This window comes from Sceloporus occidentalis, unplaced genomic scaffold (genome assembly GCF_023333645.1).
Source record: "Sceloporus occidentalis isolate IW3139 unplaced genomic scaffold, rSceOcc1.0.p SCAF_29, whole genome shotgun sequence".
NCBI classification, from domain to species: Eukaryota; Metazoa; Chordata; class Lepidosauria; order Squamata; family Phrynosomatidae; genus Sceloporus; species Sceloporus occidentalis.
The window spans coordinates 9,131,463-9,156,015 of record NW_028317009.1 but is presented as its reverse complement, the minus strand read 5'-3'; the positions used below and the strand labels follow the sequence as shown (position 1 = coordinate 9,156,015).

Genomic DNA, 24,553 nt, shown 5'->3' with positions numbered 1-24,553 from the left:
GTGAAAAAATAACTTACAAATAATTCATTGAGCAAACTTCATTCCTTCGCTTTAGCAAGCGGTGTTAAAGAATGCTATTATCCTTATTAACAAAAATGCACATTTAAGGCTGCCAAGGAATTAAGGAGACCCCTAGAAACCTCTCAATTGAAACAACTTTCCAGAAAGCGGCGCCCGCTCACTGGATTTAAATCTGAATTCTGCGTGATTCGCTTCACGTACGGCCTGGCTTTTAGTTCATTCCTGCTAATAAACGTACGTCACGCCAATCAAAATATATTTCTATGTATTTACAAGTTATCAAAAATATTAATAATTAACACACACTATAATTGCCTAATAACCCAAAAGGAAATGTTAAAAATTAGTGACAAAAAGGAATCCCGGCTGGATATTAATGAAATTAAACTAATTCTGACCTACTATGTAACTTATTGATCAATTATAATGATCGTTTTTTTTGCGCGGAATTCCATGTTTTTAAAGCTTTACAAAATTCCAAATAGAATGTCTGAGCAGTCACAAAAAATTATATTTTATATATATATAGTTTATATTTGAACAACAGCTTGTGGTTGGTGGGTTTGGCCGACGCGCATCCAGACGAGGGGAGCGATGAGGCCGGAATTAATTTTAGGGTTTTTTTTGGGTTGGTAATAGAAATTCTAGTTTAATATAATATAATATAATGTTTTTTTGGGAATATTTCCCGCAACGTCATTGATACGTCACCTTCAAAAACACTTAGAGGTGCGTAAGGAGTGTTTATTTGAGCGGTTCTTCTCCGTGGGTCGAGGAATTGACATCACAATAGCTGAAGCTGTATTCATTGACGGAGGTCGCCTGAAATCCTTGCGGGCCGTGGCTGTTGGCCAATTGACTCTGTTTGAGGGCCTTATGCAGAAATTCCTTTAACTGTTTGTTTTCATGCGACGTTGATTCCCAAATGACCTCAAGTTCTCCTTCAACTTGCCTGAGAGAAAGAAAAAAGAGAGAGAGAAGTTACAGCTGAACGTCTCGGAAAGTCAGATGGAGAAATTCCAATCAGGTTCCTTCCGACTGTCGCTATTTTAAGCCGCTCAAAGACGTCTCCCGAGGTCTTGGAAACATCATTTGCGTTTATCTGTTACAGAGTGGCGAGTCTGCTTACCAGCGCGCCGCGTGACGATTCCATATTCCGCGACACGGAGCATATATCCATTCAAGTAACCGACGTCTAAAGAGCATTTACATCTCATATGTAGAGCGTAAAAAAAAAAAAACTCCAGTGTAACGAGAAGGGAATTAAAAAATTACCCAAAAAGTCCATGATTTCAGTAAATCTTCATCCTGGGATAAGACGATCTGGGTCTATCTGGAACGTATTTATGGACTCAAGTCCTGAGTTATTGGCAAAGACCCTGGGTGTGTTTTTTTTTTTAATTAATATTATTGATTTTCTGGTGATTGATAAATACGCCACAGTATACCCCATTGTGATTAGGCAATCATGGGACTTTGTAGGGCATCTACCAATCCCACCGGCTTAAAACCACACTGCTTCATCAGTAGATGACTAGTGGCCCCGTTACAGGGTGGTGGCCAGGTGAGAACGAACAGCATAACGTCTACTGATCTTATTCTAGAACACAGGAGCGCATCGGGAAAGCCGGGCAAGAAACAATCCGATGGGATCCATCAGAGTCCGATAACAGACATGCCCCACATTCAGGGCCAACGTTTGGATTCCCTGCTTTCCCTCCTCCAGAAATCGACGTAACTTCTAAAATAAAAATGACCTTGTCTGAAATCTGCCCGATTAGCCGACGGAATGAGCGGAAGCGCAGGACGTTCGTGTGATAAAGTGTCGCCCTCCGGTCGGCGGCTGGCTCCACCAAGCCCATTATCATTAGCAGCGCCGGTCTGCTCCTCCACACAGACACCACTGGGCTGCTTAATTATGTGTCAGCTCGACGCTGATTGCACAGTCCCTGCCTTGAACTAGCTGATCCCATTATCTCGCTGAAATGTACCCTTAAATTAACAAATTTCATTTAGCCTTGCAGTACGATTTTGGTTACAGCGGCCAATCTCAATACCCAAAGGGGGTCATCGCCTACTCTGGGCTACGATGTAACGGATCGCAGAACCCCTTTGGTGCCCACCTGGCACTCAGATCCAAAATCTTAACATCACGTCCCATCCTTATAATCCTGTGAGCGCCAAACACGTATGTTTACGGACAGGGATACGGCGCTTTGCAGACGACAGACCAAATGGGCAACATGGGCACCCTGCAAACATTTTAACACGTGATCACCCATGCATAATTTTTTGGAACAACCTTGATTGAATTTATATGGAGACATTTATCGTTGCTTTCAATAAGCATGGCCTCGAATTACTGGGCTCCAAACACAAGTATGTCTAAGCTGGAAGACAAAAGGGGGGCATCCTGTCCGGCTGGGGTCAATAAACCGCTCTGGAGTCAGTATAACAATGGCTTCACAGTACAGTAATTTATTGGTAGTTATTAAAATATATTTCTGGGGTATCCTGGGCAGCGGCGGATGCCCCGTTACATATCCGTCTCGCTGCCCACCGCAAAGAAATGATTAATAATAACACTTACGAGCAGAGGGATCCACGCAGGGAGGGGATGGCTTTACTGTGGGTGGGCATTGATGAAGCGCTTCGCTGCTCTCTTCCGCTGTACCAGAGATGCTGCCCTTTCTGTCGCTTCATTAACACACACAATTACACACCGACACCTCGTCAATTACCAGGGGGGAGCTGGTTTGCTTCTGTTGTAAACGGGTATTAGCGAGCAGCTTGGCCCCCTGGACCAGAGTGTCTCGGGATCGCAGATGGGACCAACACGCTAACTGCAAGAAGTCCCTTTGAAATGCAGCCAGCCTGACGTAACGAAAGGTTTTTGTCGTGGTTCTTTGTGAGGTGGGATTGCTTCTTTTCAAGGAGGGTGGTGAGAGCCATTAGGCTTGTAAGTAGTTGGATGAGGGAGAGGAAGAAGAAGAGCTCCAGCAGCAGCAAAGCCAATGCCCACCAGCTGTGCTGCTGCCCCCCATCTCCCAGCCGAGACGGTTTGGTTGTTTTGTTTTTTTTGTCTTACCTTTTCTGCTGCAAGACCTCGTCGAGAGCTTCCTGACGATCCTGCAGCAGCCGCTGGAGGTGTCTCATCTCACGCCGGTGCTGGCTCGTCTTGCCTGCGTAATCTTCCTCCTGCTCTGTCAGTTTGTGAACGATGCCTTCCAGCTTCCCGGCTGTCTTCCTCCTATACACCTGCGAGAAAGAGATATGGCAGGGGTGATTAGAAGACCCGCGTCCCCAGGGCTCCCGGCGCTTCGCTCACACTCGGTAATGTGATCCTGAAAACATTCAATAAGGTAGGTCCGCTTTATCGCTGTCTTCACTCGTTTGCTTGCGAACACTGCTGCTTGCAATACGACAGCAAGCGGTCTCCGCTCCTTCTAATACCCCCAATACTCGGTACGTTTAAAAAGATCTAGCAGCAGAACCTCTCCTTCTGTGAGCATATAGATCGGTTCATACTATTTATCACTCATTGGAAGCATCACCCCCCCCCCCCCCACGACAAGAAACCAATGCAGTAACAGTAACAATTCCAAAAGTATCCTTCAGTATTTCTTTAGTATGGAAGGCTCGGCGCGTCTCTACGATGGTTTAACCCCTCGCCTCCCATTGGGGGGATGCCGCAGAACTTTAAATGGATCTAGTCTGATGTTTCCACTGGGAGGGAACGTGTTAAAGCGGAGCACTAACGCCGACAGCTTTTGGATCCCTGCTAGGCGTTCCTTGACGCCAGAGCAGTTTCTAAGGAGACGTCCCGGGGTTGGGATGTCCGACGCTAAATGAATGGTCTATGTCACGGTATAAAACAGAGGCGGCCTACCGCTAATGAGCCGGTTAATTGTATGGCGCCGGACGGCGCATGCGTCACTTTCCCCATCTTTTCTCATCTAATTGCTTCGGATAACTCATACACAGACTTTCTCCTGTCTGATAAGAGTTGCCGACCCATTTGACCCTGGGGGTCCCGCAGTGCATTTCTCGGGGACGTTGCAGGGGGTCGGGTGGTTTTTGGGGATCCATACTAACACCTCGTCGGGACTTGTATATAATGAAACTTCTGCTGAGACCCAGGGATTGCTACAGAGTGTGCGTGCCAGGGAATGCTGCAGGGGTTAACCGTGGCTTTGTGGCTTTTTTTTTGGGGGGGGGGGACACTAAATGCTGCGGGAACCGACACGTTACCAGATACAATGTTACTATTAAACGGTTCTCAGAGTAACAGATGGGCGATTGCTTTACTGATGTATAATTTAACCTTCTGCTATTGAGAGAATTAAGAAAGCTCATGCAGAATAACGCTAGTGCCTCCGAAATCAGGAATAATTCGTATAATTGCCCCCGGCTAATAGAAGGACCTCTTTATTTTCTTTCCCAATTACACGATATCGAGACAAAAGAGAGAGAAGACGCCTAAGCGGCGAGGAGACAGTAAGTGCCACACGTGAAGCCTGTAATTAGAGGCAAAGCGCATTTCTTTTAATGGCTGGAGGTTTCACCGGCAGAGAAGCCGACGGCATTTTTAATTACGGACCACTGACACCATTAAGTAAAGGGGCTGCTTCTTTAACAGCTTATTCACCCCCCCCATCATGGGGGGCACATACAGCTCTATGCAGCCCCCACGCGCCCAAACTGGTCTACCCCCCCCTTCTAGGGACACAATGTTTTAAAGACTGGCTCGGAGGAGATGTAAGTTGTAATCATGGAGAAACCCGGGGGGGGGGGGGGGGACATTTTTTACCCCTTTTCTTAACACGCCTTGTAGGATTAGCACGATGTGTCGTGAGGGAGTTTTGCCCGTTTGTAGTTTAATTTTAAAAAATCGAACGTTTTAAAATGAGCAACCTTATATTTTTGAATGTTGAAGAGCGACAGCCGCGTCAAAGAAAGTTACTTCTCGTTTAATCGTGCAGCTTTTCAGAAACGGGATAGGGCTTATGCCACACTTACCCACGTAGTCGAGGATCTGTTTAATGTTGACTCTGGGGAAGATTAACCCTTACAACATTTCAATAAAACTGCAGGACACGCGCAGCCTGCACGGAATCTCTTTTTTCCTAGCACAACGCTGTAGTGGTCTATTTTTAAAAGTGACGCTTCAAGGGAAACATTACCGACGCCTCGCCTGTATAGCATGGGTTTTAAAAGCAATACGTGTCCCACGCTGGAGCGCAACGCATTCCCCCACGAGAAATTCCTCGACAGAGGATAACATACAGATTCGGCCTTCTTTCCAGACACCCGACGTACCTCAATTGTGTCCGGTCCCATTTACCCAACTTAAAACGTCCACAGTCCCCACCATCCACATACACACGCTTATACGGATATACATACTTTACAGACATGCGGTCTAAAAATATATAAACATATATATATAAACATATATATTATAAAATAAGATAGCTCTTTTGGATATCTTAAAAAGGTCTTTTTTTTTGGAAACTGTTAATGAAGAAGTGATTGAACCTTCTGCACCCTTCCTTGTTTATTAATGTATCCGTTTGCAGCGCCATTACTATGATTACCATTCTAGATTACTGCGCATGCATTGTTAGAGAAAGCTCTTAGATTGCTTCATTGACCTTCTGAGCAGGATTCAAGCTGTTATCCCCCCCCCCCAGCTAAGGCAACCCAGGGTGTCTTTTCCAAAGCCGAGCCGTGGACGCCATTTAGCTGGGGGGTCTGTAATAAAAGGCTTTGCTCTTAGACCATCGCGTGGATTTCTGCAGCCGTGCCAGAAACCCCTCCACCACGGCACAGAAGAGGAGATCAAAGACAGTCACCGAAGGTCAAAGTATAAGGAACCCAACCAAAGCTATCTCTCCATATATCTATCTAGGTGTCTTTATTGATGCTCAATACCTCCTCTTCTTACCTGCTGGTTGTCATTGTCATCCCCAGCCTCTCAACCTGTCCTTGTCGTCCCCCCCCCCTACAGTTTTGTCGTCTTGGAACCAGCAGGGTTACAGAGGGACTTTAATTCAATCCACAAAACAAAAGATTTAAAGAGGTTATTATGGCTGACGAGATCCAAACCGTATCTAGAGAGGCATTAGGGGCGGAGGAAACAGAATAAACTCGTGTGATGTGCACGGATGGCAACGACTGTTCCACAGAGCTTGCAATCTCTAACCAACTTGAGCAGTAGGAGGTACTCGTGGTATTTGCATACACGACAGTCACGATGACAGACACCGATTACCCAGATGATGGCGGGGAGGACTGCAGCCCTACTTATGTGTAAAGATACCCGGCGACGCGGTTGACATGGATTTCTGTCTGGAGAAGGCTGCGTGTGGAATGTAAGCCCTGATCCGCCGGCTCCATGCATTATTCAGTGACTGTGAAATCCCGCAGTGTAGGAAGGAAGGCCATCGCCGGCAGCGTGTCATTATTGTGACAGTCTCAGGAATTGGAGATGACAGCCAGAGAGCGCCCTCCTGCCCTTAGTTCTTCAACAGGGTTGTTGCCTTTTCCAGAATATAGATGCTGTCTTGCACACATTTCCATTAATCTACAAAAGTGATAGATTCGAGAGGCGAAAACATCAGAATTTAAAGGTTTTAATGTCCAAACTAAACATATTGCTGATTCTAGCTCCCCATCTATCATTCCTCCCTGATTCTAGCTCCCCGTCTATCATTCCTCCCTGATTCTAGCTCCCCATCTATCATTCCTCCCTGATTCTAGCTCCCCGTCTATCATGCCTCCCTGATTCTAGCTCCCCGTCTATCATTCCTCCCTGATTCTAGCTCCCCGTCTATCATTCCTCCCTGATTCTAGCTCCCCGTCTATCATTCCTCCCTGATTCTAGCTCCCCGTCTATCATTCCTCCCTGATTCTAGCTCCCCGTCTATCATTCCTCCCTGATTCTAGCTCCCCGTCTATAATTCCTCCCTGATTCTAGCTCCCAGTCTACCATTCCTCCCTGATTCTAGCTCCCCGTCTACCATTCCTCCCTGATTCTAGCTCCCCGTCTATCATTCCTCCCTGATTCTAGCTCCCCGTCTATAATTCCTCCCTGATTCTAGCTCCCCGTCTATCATTCCTCCCTGATTCTAGCTCCCCGTCTATCATTCCTCCCTGATTCTAGCTCCCCGTCTATCATTCCTCCCTGATTCTAGCTCCCCGTCTATCATTCCTCCCTGATTCTAGCTCCCCGTCTATCATTCCTCCCTGATTCTAGCTCCCCGTCTATCATTCCTCCCTGATTCTAGCTCCCCGTCTATCATTCCTCCCTGATTCTAGCTCCCCGTCTATCATTCCTCCCTGATTCTAGCTCCCCGTCTATCATTCCTCCCTGATTCTAGCTCCCCGTCTATCATTCCTCCCTGATTCTAGCTCCCCGTCTATCATTCCTCCCTGATTCTAGCTCCCCGTCTATCATTCCTCCCTGATTCTAGCTCCCCGTCTATCATTCCTCCCTGATTCTAGCTCCCCGGTGAAAAACAGTGTTTCCAAAATAAGCGTCAGTTCACGACGGTAGGATTGAGGCGCGGTTCCGCATTTACATTAGAAATATCTTTCCTCGTAAATAATTCTTCCTTAATCTTTTCTAATTCTTTGTGTGATACAAAAGCAGGCGCTGATAGGTCGTTGCCTTAGAAAACAGGGGAAGCTTCTCAAAATGTGTGTGTGTTACTTTAATGTGCTGAAAATCAGAAAAAAACAACAATGAGCCAAGTTTAATATCTAAACTTTGTGAATATTTAATTATTTTGGTGTTTTTCCCCCTAGAGCACCCGCATTAAAGATGAGCAACGAGAAGCTGACGGTCGACGAATTGGAATGTAAGATTTGTTACCAGAAATTCAATACTCATGGCCGTAAACCCAAGATTCTGGACTGCCTTCATCGCATGTGCGCCAGGTGCCTAACAAAGATACTACTCATCGGAGGAGGCTCTCCCTCCGTCAGTTGCCCCTTTTGCCGCCATGACACCGAACTGCAGGAGGACGCGATCAGCGGGCTGCCAGATGACACCAACATCATGTCCAAACTTACTGAGAAGGATAAAGCGCCTTCTAACCCGGACTGCACCGAGGTGGTCTTGACCCCGAAGAACTTTTCTTCTAGTCCTTCTCACGGTTCCTCAAACTGTTTGGTTATCACGATAATGGAGGTACAGAGGGAACCCGGTAGGACGCCCAGTCAGAACACCCTGTCCGACTACTACACGGAGCACAGCGTTGACTCGGCTTCGGTGAGCTCGCACGGGCAGATAGACCACGACCTTTTCTCCAAACTTTGTAACCACGTCCCGAGGATCCTGGTTTGGCTTCTTGGCTTTTTCTACTTTGGTTCTCTTCCTCTGGGAATCTATTTGCTGGTGATCCAGAGGGTCACCCTCGGGATCGTGTGCGTCAGCCTCGTGCCCTCTAGTTTAACCGTGTGTCTCGTGTACGGATTCTGCCAGTGTCTCTGCCAAGGAATGTGCGACTGCTCTTCAAGTTGACAAGTGCTGCTCGATTCAAACAATTAGCCAAGCGTTGGATATTTCCTTTGCCTAGTTACACATTTCCGAATGCCGCTTTTAACGGGAGATACTTCCAAAGCATTGTAAGTAAGAGTATTCCAGAACAAAACCATGTAACATGCACATTTCCACCCAGATAATACATGTCTGTCCTAACACACGTCTGTCTTCTTACCCTACCGAATTCTGCCGGAACGGATTCCGTCGCCTACACAGCTTTAGGCAACATTAAATGTGTCAACTAAGACCACGTAGAGCTTGTATTTTTTTGGTTTTTCAAACACTTTTATGATTCTAGAGGTTTTCGGTTGAAATGTCGGAGTTTATACCATTGTACAGCGCTTTGGAATTTGATGGCGCTATATAAAACAATAATAATAATAATAATAATAATATTTGACCTCTCCACGGCCGAGGCCAATGGTAGTACGTGCCAAATCCCTTCCCAGTTGAAACTCACACCCTTCGAATGTTTGTCAGATAGATTGGGCAACTTAATGTGACGGAGTAACCACGTAAGCCCTGTGACCGGTAATTAGGATGACGGAGAAGGTGGAATACTGATTATTTTAACCCGGAAAGCACTAGATCTCTTCGGGTATACTTTACTGTATGATGTACATTTTGGGAAACAGAAATAAAACAAATAAACAAAAAGAACAAATATGTGCATTTAAAGAGGTTACTAAGCAAATCAAACAAATGAATCAGAAGGCGATGGCCTTCTAGAACACGATGGCAACATTTCAGAAGCAGATCGAAATGCCAGGAGGAGGCAAGTCTGTCTTCTTCTGACGATAACACCAGAAATGGGAGTTCTATGCCTCGTATCACAGGCAATGATTTATTTATTTATAAAGCTTTTTGGACGGGTCTTAGAGATAAAGCGTCTGTGTTTTGCTATGAGATGATTATCCAGAAGGTGAAATAAGGTGATGTGAGCGTTACTCGACGTATCACACGCGGCAACACACGAGGAACGCGCCTGCGGACATGCATCTGTGTCTCCGTACCACCCCATGCCATGTCCTATTTTTAGAAGCCTTATAACAGAACCAATAACACAATTTATCTAATTTAAGAGCGGAGCGGCAGACGGCAAACCTTGCGGGAGTTTGAGCAGAGCTCGGCTGGTTTAACCTCTGCGCTGCCATTCAAGACAAAAACATATTTAATATTTACGGTCATTACCATTTCTCAAACGCGTCTTACCTTAACCATCTCTTCTAGTTTTCCTAAACGGATGCTCCCTTCCACCATCTGATTTAAGGCGCCGTGCTTTTCTGTTTCTAGACCACGGGCCTAAAATAAACAAAATATCATACATATATTACAAAGGAGTTCATCTCATGATAAACTTGCATTATCAAGGGAGCGTAACATGCATACCTAGGGGTCCATCTCCGTGTTACCTTTGGAAAGAGCACTCCGGCCCGATTTCCATGTTAAATGGGACAGTCTACTTAGAAAACATGTATGCTAGCATGCGATTGGCAGCTGCTTCCGTTCCACTGAGCATGTGCGACAAGCATACCAAAGTATGCTCCGTGCTTTCAGCAGAGACAGCTGGGGGAGGAGCTAAGAGACAGAAGAACAATAACTAAAGAACGGCTGCACCTGGTCCATTCTAAATGCGCTGCAAACATACATTAAAAGCACAAATTCCTTTACACAGACGCTAAATAGGAGTTTATTTGCACTATAAGGTGCCTATTTCCTAACAGGTATAAATATTTACACCCGTGTGGATCGTCAGCAGACCTTACTTCTTTGAGATAATCACTCGGCTACAGAACATTCTGATTAAACGCGGACGGTTCAGTGCAAGCCGCCCTCTGTGCCGCCATATTCAAAGGGAAAGCTTGCTTTTTGATGCGCGGGTCTAAAGGCCGGTGGGATTTTGAAGTCTAACGGAAAGTAAATAAATAATTTGCGGATATTTAATTTGAAAATATCTTAAGGAGGAGATTGTCGGCACGCAGCTTAAACGAGAATAACCCCAAAGGCAAGAGGAAGAGGCACGTTCTGCAAGCCTATGATGTCATAATAATTATTTTAGGATTTCTCTATTATGCATCATAACAGAAATTAGCAAAATAAGGTATAGGCACATCTGGTAAAGCATGTCATGGGGTCTTCATAGGGTCTTCGCAGTATAATAAAGGGGATGTAGAATGTAGAATAAGTATAGATGTATAATAAGTATATTAGTAAAACCGACCAATTAATTGGACCACAACAGGTACGAGTACATTAGGAAAGGAGGCCTCTGTACCACAGAGCTTGCAGTCTAAGTAGTAGTAGAGAGTGGGCAGACCTACAGATACAAGAAAGGGGGGATATACGCTTACAGGACTGCATTACCGTGTTAAGATCAGTGCAGCGGATTCCCAGAAGAACAGTGAAACGGACACCATGGATGTTGAAAGTAATTGTTTTTTTTGCACAAGGCGCTGCGGTTTAAGTCAGTTTGTTACTATTTATTATTAAGACGCTGCTTTTCCCCATTAGCACAATCGAGATGCTTCGTTCGGTGGCTGTCCTGCGCAGGGGGCTTTTCTGCAGAGCATTTTATGGGCTGCTAGGAATTCTTACGATGGAAGTCAAAGTCTAAACATCAGTGCAAATCAGCTCGCCTGCGTGAAGAGTTACTGCTTTATAACCGCAACAGCATTCAGTTCGTTGAGGACAAACCTGTAACCCCCCCCATCCTTACAAGGGAATTCAATGGGAATTTCAATGCTCCAAAAGAAAGTGGCTGGGAAGAAGAAATACTTTACACATTGTCTGTGCGATTCTGGATGTACAGCTTATGTGCAAGAAAAGTGTCGAAAACGTTTACCATCACTGCGCCTCACAATATGGTTTTAGTCTCTTCCTATAGAGGCGGCGCAAAGAACTGACAATGCTGTGTCCGGGTGTAGACTGCTTCACGACCTTGATCTGCCTCAATGTCTGCTTAACGTGTCAATGACGATGACCCACGCGCGCCACTGTACCAGTTACCCATTCTATCAGCGGAATGATCCATGAACCCATGCGGTAGAAGCCCCCTTTGCAACACGCTTCATTTCTTGGCATGTTTTTTTTTGTATGAAGAGTGCACTCTTACCACGTGGACGAGCTCATCTCGCTCCCCAGCTATAGTCTCGGCCAGAGTGATGAGATTGGCTAAATACTGGTGGGCTGCCACCTCTTTGTCCATTGCGTCTTCCAAGTGAGTTTTCAACATGCCAACCTTCCTTTGCAATTTTCTAGGGAGAAAACATAAAATAAAACATCTTCAAAACTAATTACACACACATCTCTATATATATCTAGATAGATAGATAGATAGATAGATAGATAGATAGATATGCAACCTCTTTAACCAAGAAATCAGACTCTTATTAGAATCAAACTGCTGAGGTGAGACCAGCTCAATAATAAGTTTAGGGTAACCCAATAGTAACTCCTGGAAGTGGAGCTGGACATGGAGATCATGGTAGTGTCTATGGTGGTCCCACAAAAGTAGCAGGTGATGTCCTCTCTGTATGATATAATAACCACGTCAGGGACAAAGAACATGGGTAATGTGGTAAGATACCAAATCCTCCCAACGCACAATATTGAATAATAAAAATGCATTTAGAGATAATGAAATCTTTGTTAAAGGCATTTTCTGTACAAGAAACACCGTTCCTTGTACGCAGCCTGAAGAACACATAGCAGAAGCACTTTCTTATCACGATCATCCCAATGATACAATGTTAACAAAGCATCCGCACCAAAACAAACCTATTTGTTTTCTTCACGGCTTCCGTTTCAGCCTCAAGTGTCTTGTTGTCGGCTACGAGGTCATTTCTTTCCAGGAGAAGACTTTTGCTTCTTGCTTGTAGAGCAGAGATCTTGTCCATCAGATCTTCGACCCCTGCTTTGTTTTTCTCCCGCTCTCTCTGAAGTTGACTGCGAAAGACAAGCACATCAAAGAACAAAGTGTGATTCACTCCAAAAATTCATTATATTGTGGTTTCCCAACGACATATTGTATATAAATGTTACTCTCAACAGGTCCGGGCCATAGTCATTCCTCTAATACAATAAAGAGCCAACAGACTAAAACACCGACTTCGGCAGCATTAACATGATAGTTTTTTTAGTGTTGAAAACATATCCATGGCACTAAGAATTTGGCTAAACCCCCCAAAAAATGTCAGGGTCTCAACACTTGAAGAAGAATATTTGACAAAAGGGTTATGGTTTGATGCTCAAAGTTAAAACTTTTAATCTAAAATAGTGAACAAAGGGAACGTCTATATCGGGATGTTTTGGTCGTTGTTACAAAAAGATTAAACTTTAAAGGATTCCCTTCCATTAATTTATCTAGAGTATCGGCTTCTGCCTCAAGAACCGGGGAGAATAAAATGATTTTGAGAAGTACATTTCTAGGAAATTCAAAAACCACTCAGGGGTCTGATTGAAAACCATTGCCTTGAGACCGCCAACTTCACGGCGCTCTACGGCTGTAAAAGCGAGCGGTGTGTTCAGCAGAACGTAAATGAGGAGGACAGGCAGCTGTCCAGAACACAGTCGAGAGCCTGACATGTCATAAAGGAACGTTGTATTAAAACGTATGCGAGACAAGGTTGTGGTCTTAGCGTGAAGAAGAAAAGAAGAATGTGTCGTCTGTCAAACAAATCTCGACAAAGAGCCATTGGGATTCTGATCACTTGTTTGGGCCAAAGAGGTCAATAATGACGTGAGGAGGAAGAAGACATTAGAAAAAGAATTACAACGGAGTTTCATTTCAAGGGATGCAACCACAACCATAATTATATTAAAATGTTACAGGGACAGCATTTCCAAGTGGAAGTTCTCAACTTAATTTAATTCTGGTACAAGGACGTCCAATTGGGGGTCTTTAGATTGGTTCATCTAAATTCTAGCAGAAGCCTGTCTAATTAGAACATTAATTTATGTGAATTCCAGAGCCCCAGTAGACCCCCCAGAACCATGGTTTGAACCACATATGTTTCACTTTTCTTAATGGCGTTAGATCCATCTGTTTATGTTATGAACATCTCCTGGAAAGTATTGGACGGCATCACACAGAGATTTGAATTAAAAAAAAAAAAAAAAAAAAGGAAAAATAAAAAAATAAATACTAAAAACGCCAATTCTAGGAAACGTTGGCCAAAATGAGCCAATTAATGGCTTAATAAGACACGTCGGAAGCTTTGCTTGTAAAAAAAATGTATTCTGTGCTTCAAAGATTCATGTATAAGTTCCTTCCGAGAAGGCAAGAAAACATAAATGAAAGTGCGCGCTGTCCTTGAGCAAAATGAATCACTGCAAATATCCAGATACAAACACAGAAAATATCCTCCGTGGTTCAGGGCGTTCTATCGATATTATCAAAATGAGTCACAGCAGAAGGGAAGAACAGATATATATATATATATATATATATATACACACACACACACACATATACATTCTGCGGTGATCGGCCAATATTAGACAGAGTAATTCTAGCCAAGTGCCATATCTGGATCAATAGTTACACTGAGGACAGCTGCCGTTTGCCTTGATAAACACGTCCCGTGAATAAAGTGAACACATGCTCATATGTTGAGCTGGATCACCAATAAGTGTTAGTATGGTCGCACTCGGACAATGAAACTAGAACCAGCGATAGATCTTCCAGGCTAAAGAAATAAGGGTTAGGCGCTGGTTGAGATGTTACCTATTAACATGCAAGATGTCGGTGCATATACCTTTTTAATTCCTTCACCGTAGCGGCATGTTCCTCACCCTCGATCATGCCTTCCATGTTGGCTTTCAGCTCCCGGTATTTTGAGCGTAAAACGTCCTGCTGTTTCTGGAGTTCTAACAGTTCATCCGCTTGGCTCTTCTTTTCTGCTTCTAAGACCATTATCTGCTTTGTTAAGCTGGAAACTAAGGGCGACGAGAATATTTATGTTCATTTGTCAAACCCAACAGGGTCATTTTATAATGTCACGCATCTGACAAAGTCAAAATCAAGAGCGATGCAAACGCCATCATAAATATTTCATTTCGAGGAGCTGCAACGTGCAGAAAATGAATATGAGAAACAATGAGATGTTTCACTTTGTACATGGCTCCATCTCTTACTTCAGAGCTGAAACGACTAGAGTCAATCCATTAAGGATCAGCACTTCTGATAAAAGGGGGAACATAGACTGATCACAAATAAGCAGACACTGTCTGTTGGGTTATACGCGCACTATGCAAAGAATCAGATTGCTACATTATAACACGGGGATACTATCACATTAAATGTAGCAATGACTTATCTGTGTCATATCAGGATGCTCCAAGTAAAAAATATTGAACCGATGACGTGCCGTTAGTACTAGATTTATACCTTCTTGGATGTGCTGGCTCTGAGTTTCTCTTTCTTTGGTTCTCTGAACCTCAAGTTGTTCCATCAGCACCTGGTTTTCCTCCAAGGCCAGCTTGGTCTGAGTTTGCATCAGATCCCTAGGAGGACAAAACAAAACTGTATTTCGCATGGATACTGGTAGGAAATTCCTTTTCTAAAAACTGATGTCCTTGTCAAGTCCTTCTAAACAAGCCAGCAATGCATAGAACAGTCTGCCAATTCCCTAAATCACGGCACGCAGGACAGATGTACGGCACGCAGGACAGATGAAGCCTGAAATCCATTAAACCCCATCAGAAAGTAACATCTTGTGCTGGGCTTGCCCATTACACTTGACAGATTCATTAAGTACAGCAGGTTCCTCCAGCTGTAGCTTTACTTGAAAGCATGGAACTGGATGGGAGATTAGTGCCTGTCTGTCAAGCTTATCCAAATGTTTCTACCAAAGAAAGCCTCAAACTCTTACTTGGCCTTGGCTTAGTCTTCGGTCATAATGGGTTTACGTCTACCATTTATCAACTAGCATCTCATTGAAGTAATACTTTCTTACATTACGGCTAAGTGGAAAGTCTTATTTCAAATGATTGCCTCTGGTACTGGGATTTGTCCTCCTTTGGAATACATTACCATCGCCTTTACTGGCCTCAGTGTTTAGTATCTCATTACCATTCCTTCGGCGTGACCGGCCGGTTCTGATCCAACTGCTGGTGCAACTGTTCATTTTCTTCAATGACTTTTTGAACGCGTGCCTTCATATTATTCATTTCCTCCTGTAGCAAGAGAAGAGAAGGAAACCTTGTGCCTCATATTCGTCATTGAATGTGTAACTAATCTTCCATACTGAGTAAGGATCTAGACATTGGAATAGGTGACACCCAGAGCAAGGGACATGTCTGATGGAAATATATGGGTCTAAAAAAAGTTTGGACCTCACAGGCACCTGGAATACTCAGCGATGTGGCTTCCCCAGAAACATTTGAAGATGGGACATTTTCTCAGGAATACAGAGCTGGCCTTGATATGCCTTATAATATTTTTTTCTTTTAAATAATATGCACCATGATGTAAAATGTGTGTGCTTCCTTACTGTTCTTAAATTAGCTTGGTACGTGATTCTAATTACAACATCAAGTTCACATAACGATCATTGCGTAATGCAACAACAACAACAACAAAAAAAAACGAGGAAATAACTTCCCCCTAACGACTATAGATAGATTATGGAGTCTATTTGTAGCTAACAAAAAACCCTTAAGTGATTACATTTTGAAATGACTACTCCTTAAAAAAAAAAAAAAACAATCTGAGGCCAGCAAATTATCCACGGTGGACATTGCTTAGTACTTAAATCAGAGATCGTTTATGTAAAGACCACTTGGCGGTGACTCACCGTGAAAATAATCATTGCAAAGCGCGTATTCTTATCACACAATCCCCAGCTCCAGGGTGCTTAAGCAGCTCGGGTTCAAATCACTTTGTTACTATTAACTGGTAATTTCATGCGCCGGGTACAATCTCTGCATCGTTTGTAGCCTCTTAAACCACAGTCTGAAACACCGTATTGTATATTCTCACCCATGACCAGACCGACGACTGATTACGGTTTGAGCCTCTACAGCAGGGAAAACGGGCAAACTAGACGGGGGCCGAAAAGGGCCGATCTGCCATCAGTTTCTAAAATTGGAGCAATTCTGGGGTATGGCGCTTTATGAGGGGCTATTGCTAGCAAAACCTTTTTGCACCATAATTACACCAACTGGACAAAAAGAAAGAGAGACGGAGATGGGACAATGGGTATGACTTCTAATGGATCTTTTCCTAAGAAAAAAGAAAATAATAAAAAAACAAAACAAACAATCTTAATTGACGTTTAGAAAATCATACAAACCTCAAAGGACTGAATTAAATTGTCTTTCTCGTCGATTCTGTCTTCATACGCGAGTAACAAAGGTGACAAATACTTCATGTCGATCTGCAAAATAAAAGACATTTTATTCTCCATCTCTGTTTTATGGAACGGGTCGCATTCCACCGAGAACAGAACGGCGCGAGCAATGTTCCAGCAGAATCGCTTCGACAATCTAATTTTATCTAACACAGACGGTAAATATCAATAAAACAGGCTTCGGCACAACACCTTGACTTAGTCGACCTTTCCACAATATAAAGGTCACGGGTTCTCATTGTAAAGTGGGTGCTGTTTATCTGGAACACGGATGGAAAAATTATATGAATTCATCAAAAAACAACACTTTGCGACTGGCAATTGGCTTTATTTATTAAATTTCCATTATCATAGAATAATAAAATTATTATTTTTTTTCCTACATTATGGCTGGTAACAGATGCACCAGGAGGGTCTCTGCCAGGAAGCAGACTAACAAAAAACATATATATATTTATATTTGTAGAGTAAAAACCCCGGGCACAGCCTACGGACAACGAGGGCAGCTCTCTGATTATTTATAGTACTGTCTTTTGCTCTTTGCTATCTGGTCACAATGAGAAAATCTCTTTTTGGGCAAAGCATTGTGTCTGCTGCAAGAGATAAAAGCGATCTAAATGCTCGCTGATGCACAATGCGTACGGCTTGATAGTGTTTTCAAAGGGAAACGTGAGGACTGTGGCAGAATTCTGTCTACGGTGATGAACGCTTGTTCTTTTCTGGTAAATACTGTTGTAAGGTTTGTCCTTTTAAAAATAGCGCATGCCGGTCTCTGACATAAAGCAGAATGGGGCTTCTTAAATAATAGGGGGGACACAATGCTTGTCACGAAACCATAGAGGTTACTAAGGGCACAGCTGGGCTAGTGTCAGGGACTACCTAATTTAATACCATTATGATGCTTGGGCATCTAAGACGCATATCGATCCGGGGGAGGCTTTTTGCTCCAACTTACCAACCAGGGAGGTGGGGGTCCTCGGTGGGGCAATCCAACTATCTTCTGAGTCTGAAACATGGAGCAAATGGGAAAACACCAGTTAAAAAAAGGCCTCCAGCATCTACCCAAATCTCTCACCTTCCACATACATTTAAGGAGAGACTTATATTTTTTCACATAATATGCATACCGAAAATCTGCACTAAGATGTTTTTATAGCTCGCAGGACGAAAACGATGTTACAAGACACATAGTCCCGTGGGAGGAACGACGTGGGATTTGCTGTCAAAAGGAATCAGAAGGTGGCAGGCGACCGTGCAGTGCAGGGAAAGATACACATCCCCCCCACCCCCCCCCCCGTTTAGAAAGTCTCGGTCACGGTTCAGTGAGCTTTAACGTTTCACGGGAAGATGGACCGCCATCAGAAATGTTCTGCCCTCAACGTGAAAACGGAATCCCGTTTATTATCGAGCAGCACCAAAGTACCGTAATAACCGGAGCTAGCATATCGTGCTACAAATAATTATAGAAATTCTAACAGTCTGCTCTATAATCCCCCTACATCAAATAATCCGATAGGAGATTGTGAAGGATTCGGTGGGCTTCGTTTGATTCTAGATGGGAACATTATCTTAGGTATCTTTTTCTGTGATGTTTATTTGTACATTTTGTTTATTGAAAGTCTATGACGTCATTTGCTGGGTGCCAATGGATATTTCTGCGGTTCTGTCTGATCATTAAACCCTGCCGTCGGTTTGGCTTGTAATTCTCTGTCACGTTACCTCTCTGAGTGAGGCGTCTGTAAGTGAAGGTGTCTTGAATTATTTATTACTATAAAGGAGTGTTGGGGAAAGTGGCCCAAGAGATCAATGATAACAAGCATTTGGTGCAGACGGAACGCATATCACATATAACAGGGGCGTCCAACCTGCAGCCCTCATGCAGGTTGGACGCCCCTGACATATAAGATCAGATACACTTTGGTTATCAGGGGCTGTCAGTAGGGGTTGGGGGCTCCTACCAACACCCAACCGACCCTCCATTCAGCACTCCCAAAAAGTGTTTATGAGAAAAGCTAATTTTCTTTAATTTTTCTAATTTTTTTTAATGAACAAGCACATCTTAAAATACTTAATTTGGTATTACATATAGTATATTACATCATCCAAAAAAACAACAAATAGCATGGGAAGGGAACAAATACACAAAAAAACCCACAAAAGCGTTACCTCTTCCTTGGTCAAAGGTCGATATTTGGTTTGATAGCGGCTCATCTCCACATTTAACCGATGGACCATCGTCTTTAAAGCATCGTTTTCGTCAACTAATTCCTGAGCTTGATGCCTTAAGGATTCCAGCTCGGCGGCATCAGCTAAAAATCAGAGGTTAAATTATGAGACCTGCTATAAATTATAAAATATCTTTATTTTTCATAATTCGGCTCTTGGATATCAATGTTTACATTTAAATTCATGCAATCATTGTCAAGACTTCATTTTGTAACATTGTTGGACACAATAAGTCAACCAGTGCTGTTATTTGTAAGTAAATTTAAAGGCATCCACCTGGTTTCTTACAATGTTCCCCAGGAGTGGCATATGGGTGGGTTACAGAGTGCCCAGATACCTAGGGGCCAACATCAGGCTCCTTGGGATAAAATGCAGGCTCCCTGACATCGTCATCTCCTATCAGGCTGATAAAGCATACAATATTCGTCACAGGCATGCCCCCTAGGAACGTCGGGTGTTTGCCTCCAAGGTTCCCGTAAAGCAATCCATGCAACGTAGTCAGGGATGCAACGAACCCCAGGGGTATTTAAAATACCCCATAATAAACATTCAGCGATCTAGATGCCCGACGTAACGTTAACATACACCACTAGCCAGAAAAGTACCCCTCAACCAGTCGGAGGTATGGCTGTGTCCCCGATGCCTAATGGCGCGTATCCCCAGGAGCTAAGGGGCAGTTTAATAATACAGAACACCACGGCTCAGCGAGCCGTTACAATCCCACTTTAAGGTGACTTTACCTTCCATTTCATATGAGATTTTACCTTCTGTATATTGGCTTTTCAAGGATTCAGCCGCTCCTCGTCTCTCGTTTTTCATGTTTCTGATTTTAATCCTCATCGTTTTCATTTTTTGCTTCGTTTCCTCGAGCTGATTGGCCAGTTCAATGTTTTTTTCTGCCAGGAGCTGATTATTTGCGTAAAGGTTTTCCATTTCTTCTGTGCCGACACCAGCCGGGCCGCCACTTAGGCTCTCAATCGCACCTACGGATTGAATGACCGTAATCGGGGCAATTCTTACAAACAATACCCCCACTTCAAAAGCATTAGGTTAACAAAATTATAACAATAATAGTAATAACAACTATTTTCTGGAACCGCACAGGCGAGTAGTTACTTCCCCAAATTAAAAAAAAGTCTCCTGTTTCAAATAAAAAAAATAATGTGATTTGAACTTGGAAATGTTATTTAGTTCAGTTCTCATTGACATGTAGAGATGGAGTATTTCTTACTAGCGTTATGAAATGTTACTGCCAATAAACGAGTGATAATAAAATTAATGTTTTACAGAGTCATTGTATCATTTGTTTGTATTATAAACTGCATTTGGTGACATAAGTTTGCAATTTTTGTTTTCATTTTTAAATAAATACTATTTAATTAGTACAATGATGTAATTTGCAAATAAATAATTTGGCGAACAAACATAACCAGTATTTGAAATATCCAAAATGTTTAATATTTTATCCTAACTGAATTGATACCTTTGGTTGTTTTCTTCCTTTTTGACGATTTTCTGCTTGTTTCACTGTCGGAGAGAGGGGCCGGATACGCCAAAGGAGAATCAACTCTACTTTCTGGGGGGGGGGGAAATACTTATTTAATGTGGCTGATTTGCATAAAAAATAAACCTGTCATGATATTAATATCTAGCAGTTCTCTTGGTGAGAGATTACATAGAAAAGTACCTACAAGCAAAAGAAAATGGAATATTCTCTACCACCAGGTCTTAAATCAATCTTTTTGCAACCCGGGTGCTAAAATTAAAGATAAAGTTTTGGAACTTAATTCTGTAAATTCATGATCAACTTTTTTTTTTTTAAAGAATAAAGATGAAATCAATAAGCAGGTAAAAAGCACTGAGCCTAGGATGGGATCCTCATTATTAGTCAGATTTTAGTTAGTCCATAAACAGGGCAGCTCACATACTCCAGGTTTAAAAGGACCAGAACCTGGTATATATAAGGCGGAGATATTCTATAGCTACAGATGAGAAAACATAATATGTCAAGGAATATCTGTTGTCTTTAGAATGACACTGTCTTTTTAAGTTAAATGGAAACGGTATATATATGAGGAGTGTAAATCGGTGTCTGATATCAAGCTACATGTTTATTGTAATGTCAAAATTGTGCATTCGCTTGACGTTACTAAATACTTGTAGCAACCAGAAAGTAAGAACCATTCAGCCAATCTCACCCGGCCGGTAACATTCCCCCGGAAATAATTCTTCACCTGCACGTAACCGCTTATATTTACCTTCCGGAACAAAAATACACATCCTACCTTCTTGATGATCTGTGTTAGACGTCTTTGGAGCCTCATCATCATCTTTGATGGGAGGAACGTAAGGGGCACTCTCTGCCTCTCTGACGAGCGTGGCTTGTTTCTAAGTGGGTACAGAAAAAACAAGGTTTTAGTGTATAACTGGTGACAAGCTATAACACGACCCGCATGGACAAACTGGCCACAGAAACATATACATTTACAACTCTTTTGGGTTGGGGATGCTTGTGCTGTGCCTTGGCTGAGGTGCCATGAACCCCCACTACCACTTGTGCGTTATGGCCCCCGACTAGAGACAATGCTATGGGACTGCCTTTATGGCAACTTAACGAAAAACATCCCTGAAGTGCTAGTAACAGGAGAGCAAACTATTCTAAATCTAATACGACTATCGGCCCCGTTATTTAAAGAAACGTCTCCCCCTGCTGGCGCTCCGTGAACATTACAGACACTAACTATCCTTACCCCTAAACGTATCGGCTAATGTAATGTATCACAGGAGGTTTCCAGTAACACTTGTGTACCATTTCATTATGAAGGACCAAAAATGTATTGTTTCTCCTAACAACGGGCCAAGCTGGCCCTGCATAATTTCATTGGCAGGGGCGATCTCATTGATTTAACTATGCATCTTGCAGAGCTGGACCCATCTTGCAGGAGAAGCCCACCCAGGTTGGTCCTCAACAAGAAGTAGTGAAGTCAGGCGTTACAATGTTTCCACCCGGGGTTTACATTGTTACCTTTATTGCTTAATTAGCATGCCAGAGCTGTCCCCGAGCTCACCTTTTTTTCCTTTATGGGGATGGCATAAACTGGCTCGTTGGAAGAACTCGAGAGGATCCTTTCAGAAGTTTGAGGAGCATGTTCTCTCTCGAGATCAGACATCTGCAGCTCCGTGTCCTCGTCGTCATAAGACATGACCGGCGTGCTGACGCTTCTGTCTGCATACACCTTCCAGTTTTGTCTTAAAAAGAATGCAATTCACATCATTAGGGAAATAAACATGGTTGATTGAGGCGATCCAGAGGGTTCTGAGAGAAAGGAAAGGCCGCGTGACTAAGTCCGTTGTGAACGATGTAGAGTAAGAAGCAGACAGCGCCATGTTGCCCCAGAAAATGTTGCCCCGCGTGCAGCTTGGGGGCTTCACAAAACCCTAAACTGCTAGTGAACAGAACAGGTAATAAAACTCTTCAAGGAAGAGGACACCTTTTGCACCTGATGTTCAATTCCCGCCAAGAGGGGACACAAGTCATAATGAGCTACATGTATTCATCCTTCACGCACGACTTATGAAGTTTGCCTGGGATCACACATACCTACTAAAGTTATCTCCGGTCAACTTGAGAGTTGAACTAGTTAGTGTTCCTTTGCACCAATAACACGGCAGAGATCAGTAGAGTACACTAACAGTCCCTGAGCTGCTAATCGTCGGGAGCAGCGTCACTGTTTTATGGCCATCGATTCACACAGTTGGGATCCAGAGCCAGATTAGTAAGTAAGTACGGACTTCATACTGGCTCTACGGTCACTCCAGCAGATCTCAGAGTAGAGTATGCTTAAAGGGTCCCCCCCCCCGGAGTTCTACCAAAGGGATGACATCATGGTCTCCAACATACATCGCTCCAGAAGCAGGGGACCGAGATCTGAGATCTGTGCAGTGCCGAACCACAGTCCAGATTAAGTTAGCCACCGCTGCTGCTGTTTAGTTAATAAAGCCCAAGTCATTGGAACAGAGAGGCGGTTGGGTTGTGATTTACTTACTCCACTCCCAGGTCTCTCGCGGTGGCATAGGGCTCGATAACGGCGGATTCGTCGACGTAAACGCTGTCGTTTTCAGAATACGATCTCTGGCGGGGTTGCGGTATGGCAACGGTGCGACCTGTTAAGGAAGTCATCAAAATAGCTGCTGCAAGCGCAGACCTAAATAAAAAAAAGTCAATAACACACAAAAAAGAGTCAATACGTTAACAGACGTATAGAACCGCATGTTTAGGCAATAGTATTGTTTATGTGGGGAAAAACGTAAAATATCAAAGCCTACCTGGGCCTCTCCGGGGAGGGATTTGGACTGCGTGGGGGAGGGGTGCGTGGCACAGCGGATCTAGGAGCTACGGTAGCTGCCGGGATCAAGCCATGTGCTATATGTTTCTAGAGAAGTTCCAAAAAAAAGTAGTACAAGTTAAGCTCTAAAAAACATATTTCCCCGCAAGAAAAACAACAACATTATAACGGAAACACATTGGCATCAGTAAAAAAAAATCCGCTGTCCGGGAGATCTGCCTAAAAAATGCCTTAAAATGACAAAAACAATGCCATGGATAATGGGACATTAATTGCACGCTTCCTAATTTAGCAAGTAGCCAAAGTGGGGCAGTTCTGTTCTAGGGAAACATCTGCTGTTGTTTGTTCTTTTAGTAAACATTGTATCGTTTAGGGCTTTGTCATCTTCAGCACTTTAAGACCAGGTGGTTGGATTTTAACCGATATGTAAACATTTGTGCCGTTTATATAAACATTTCTGGGCAGCAGAGAAACGCTTGGAATGTGAAAAGATCATTTGTAAACATTTTTATTGTAAATATACAGATTGGGACATTTAGGGCTGTAGAACCCTGCGATGCCCTCATACCCAGCAAATACTCTTAGCTCCTAAGAAAGAGGGGCATCAGGGAGAAGAGGGGGCATCAGGGCATACAGTGACTGCCCCTCCTAAGCAGGGACACCAGGGTGGGCATCAAGCCCCAGGGGAGGGAATATGGATATCGGGGTATACAGTGACTGCCCCTCTTAAGCAGGGGCACCAGGTTGCTATGCAGGTTGCCATAGCAGCAGTATACGATTGCAGGCTAAGTGGGGTTATATGGCAGGGCACTAGCATGTCTCCTACTCACAAACTGGTTCCTCTCCCTCCTCCTGAAAGGGAAAGACATGGTGCTGCTCTCCCCGGGGCAAGTCTCGGAGTCTAGACACCAGCCCTACATCTGCCAACCATCCCGGCTCACTCCAGCCTGCACTCCCACTAACAGCCCATCCCATTGGCCGGATTTGGGCTTTCACCAATCAGAACCACCCTTCTTCGATGCCTTAGCGACCAAACGCGTCGTTGTCAAGGAAAAGAAGCG

General features: G+C 43.6%; 2 protein-coding genes across 2 annotated transcripts; one reads left to right on the top strand and one right to left on the bottom strand.

Annotated features, from left to right (window-relative positions):
* Positions 1–765: 765 nt before the first annotated feature.
* LOC149299297 (centrosomal protein of 89 kDa-like) lies at positions 766–23,326 on the bottom strand. The gene is made up of 15 exons (XM_089486326.1): positions 23,193–23,326; positions 22,215–22,395; positions 21,432–21,534; positions 19,911–20,129; positions 19,087–19,229; positions 17,876–17,926; positions 16,864–16,947; positions 15,642–15,745; positions 14,958–15,073; positions 14,326–14,506; positions 12,347–12,514; positions 11,682–11,823; positions 9,782–9,871; positions 3,110–3,279; positions 766–973 (listed from the first exon to the last, which is right to left on the bottom strand). Exons 1-15 carry the CDS (start codon positions 23,324–23,326, stop codon positions 766–768), a joined length of 2,094 nt encoding a protein of 697 aa, XP_089342452.1.
* LOC149299298 (E3 ubiquitin-protein ligase RNF182-like) lies at positions 7,847–8,548 on the top strand. The gene has a single exon (XM_089486563.1). It carries the CDS (start codon positions 7,847–7,849, stop codon positions 8,546–8,548), a length of 702 nt encoding a protein of 233 aa, XP_089342689.1.
* Positions 23,327–24,553: the final 1,227 nt, after the last annotated feature.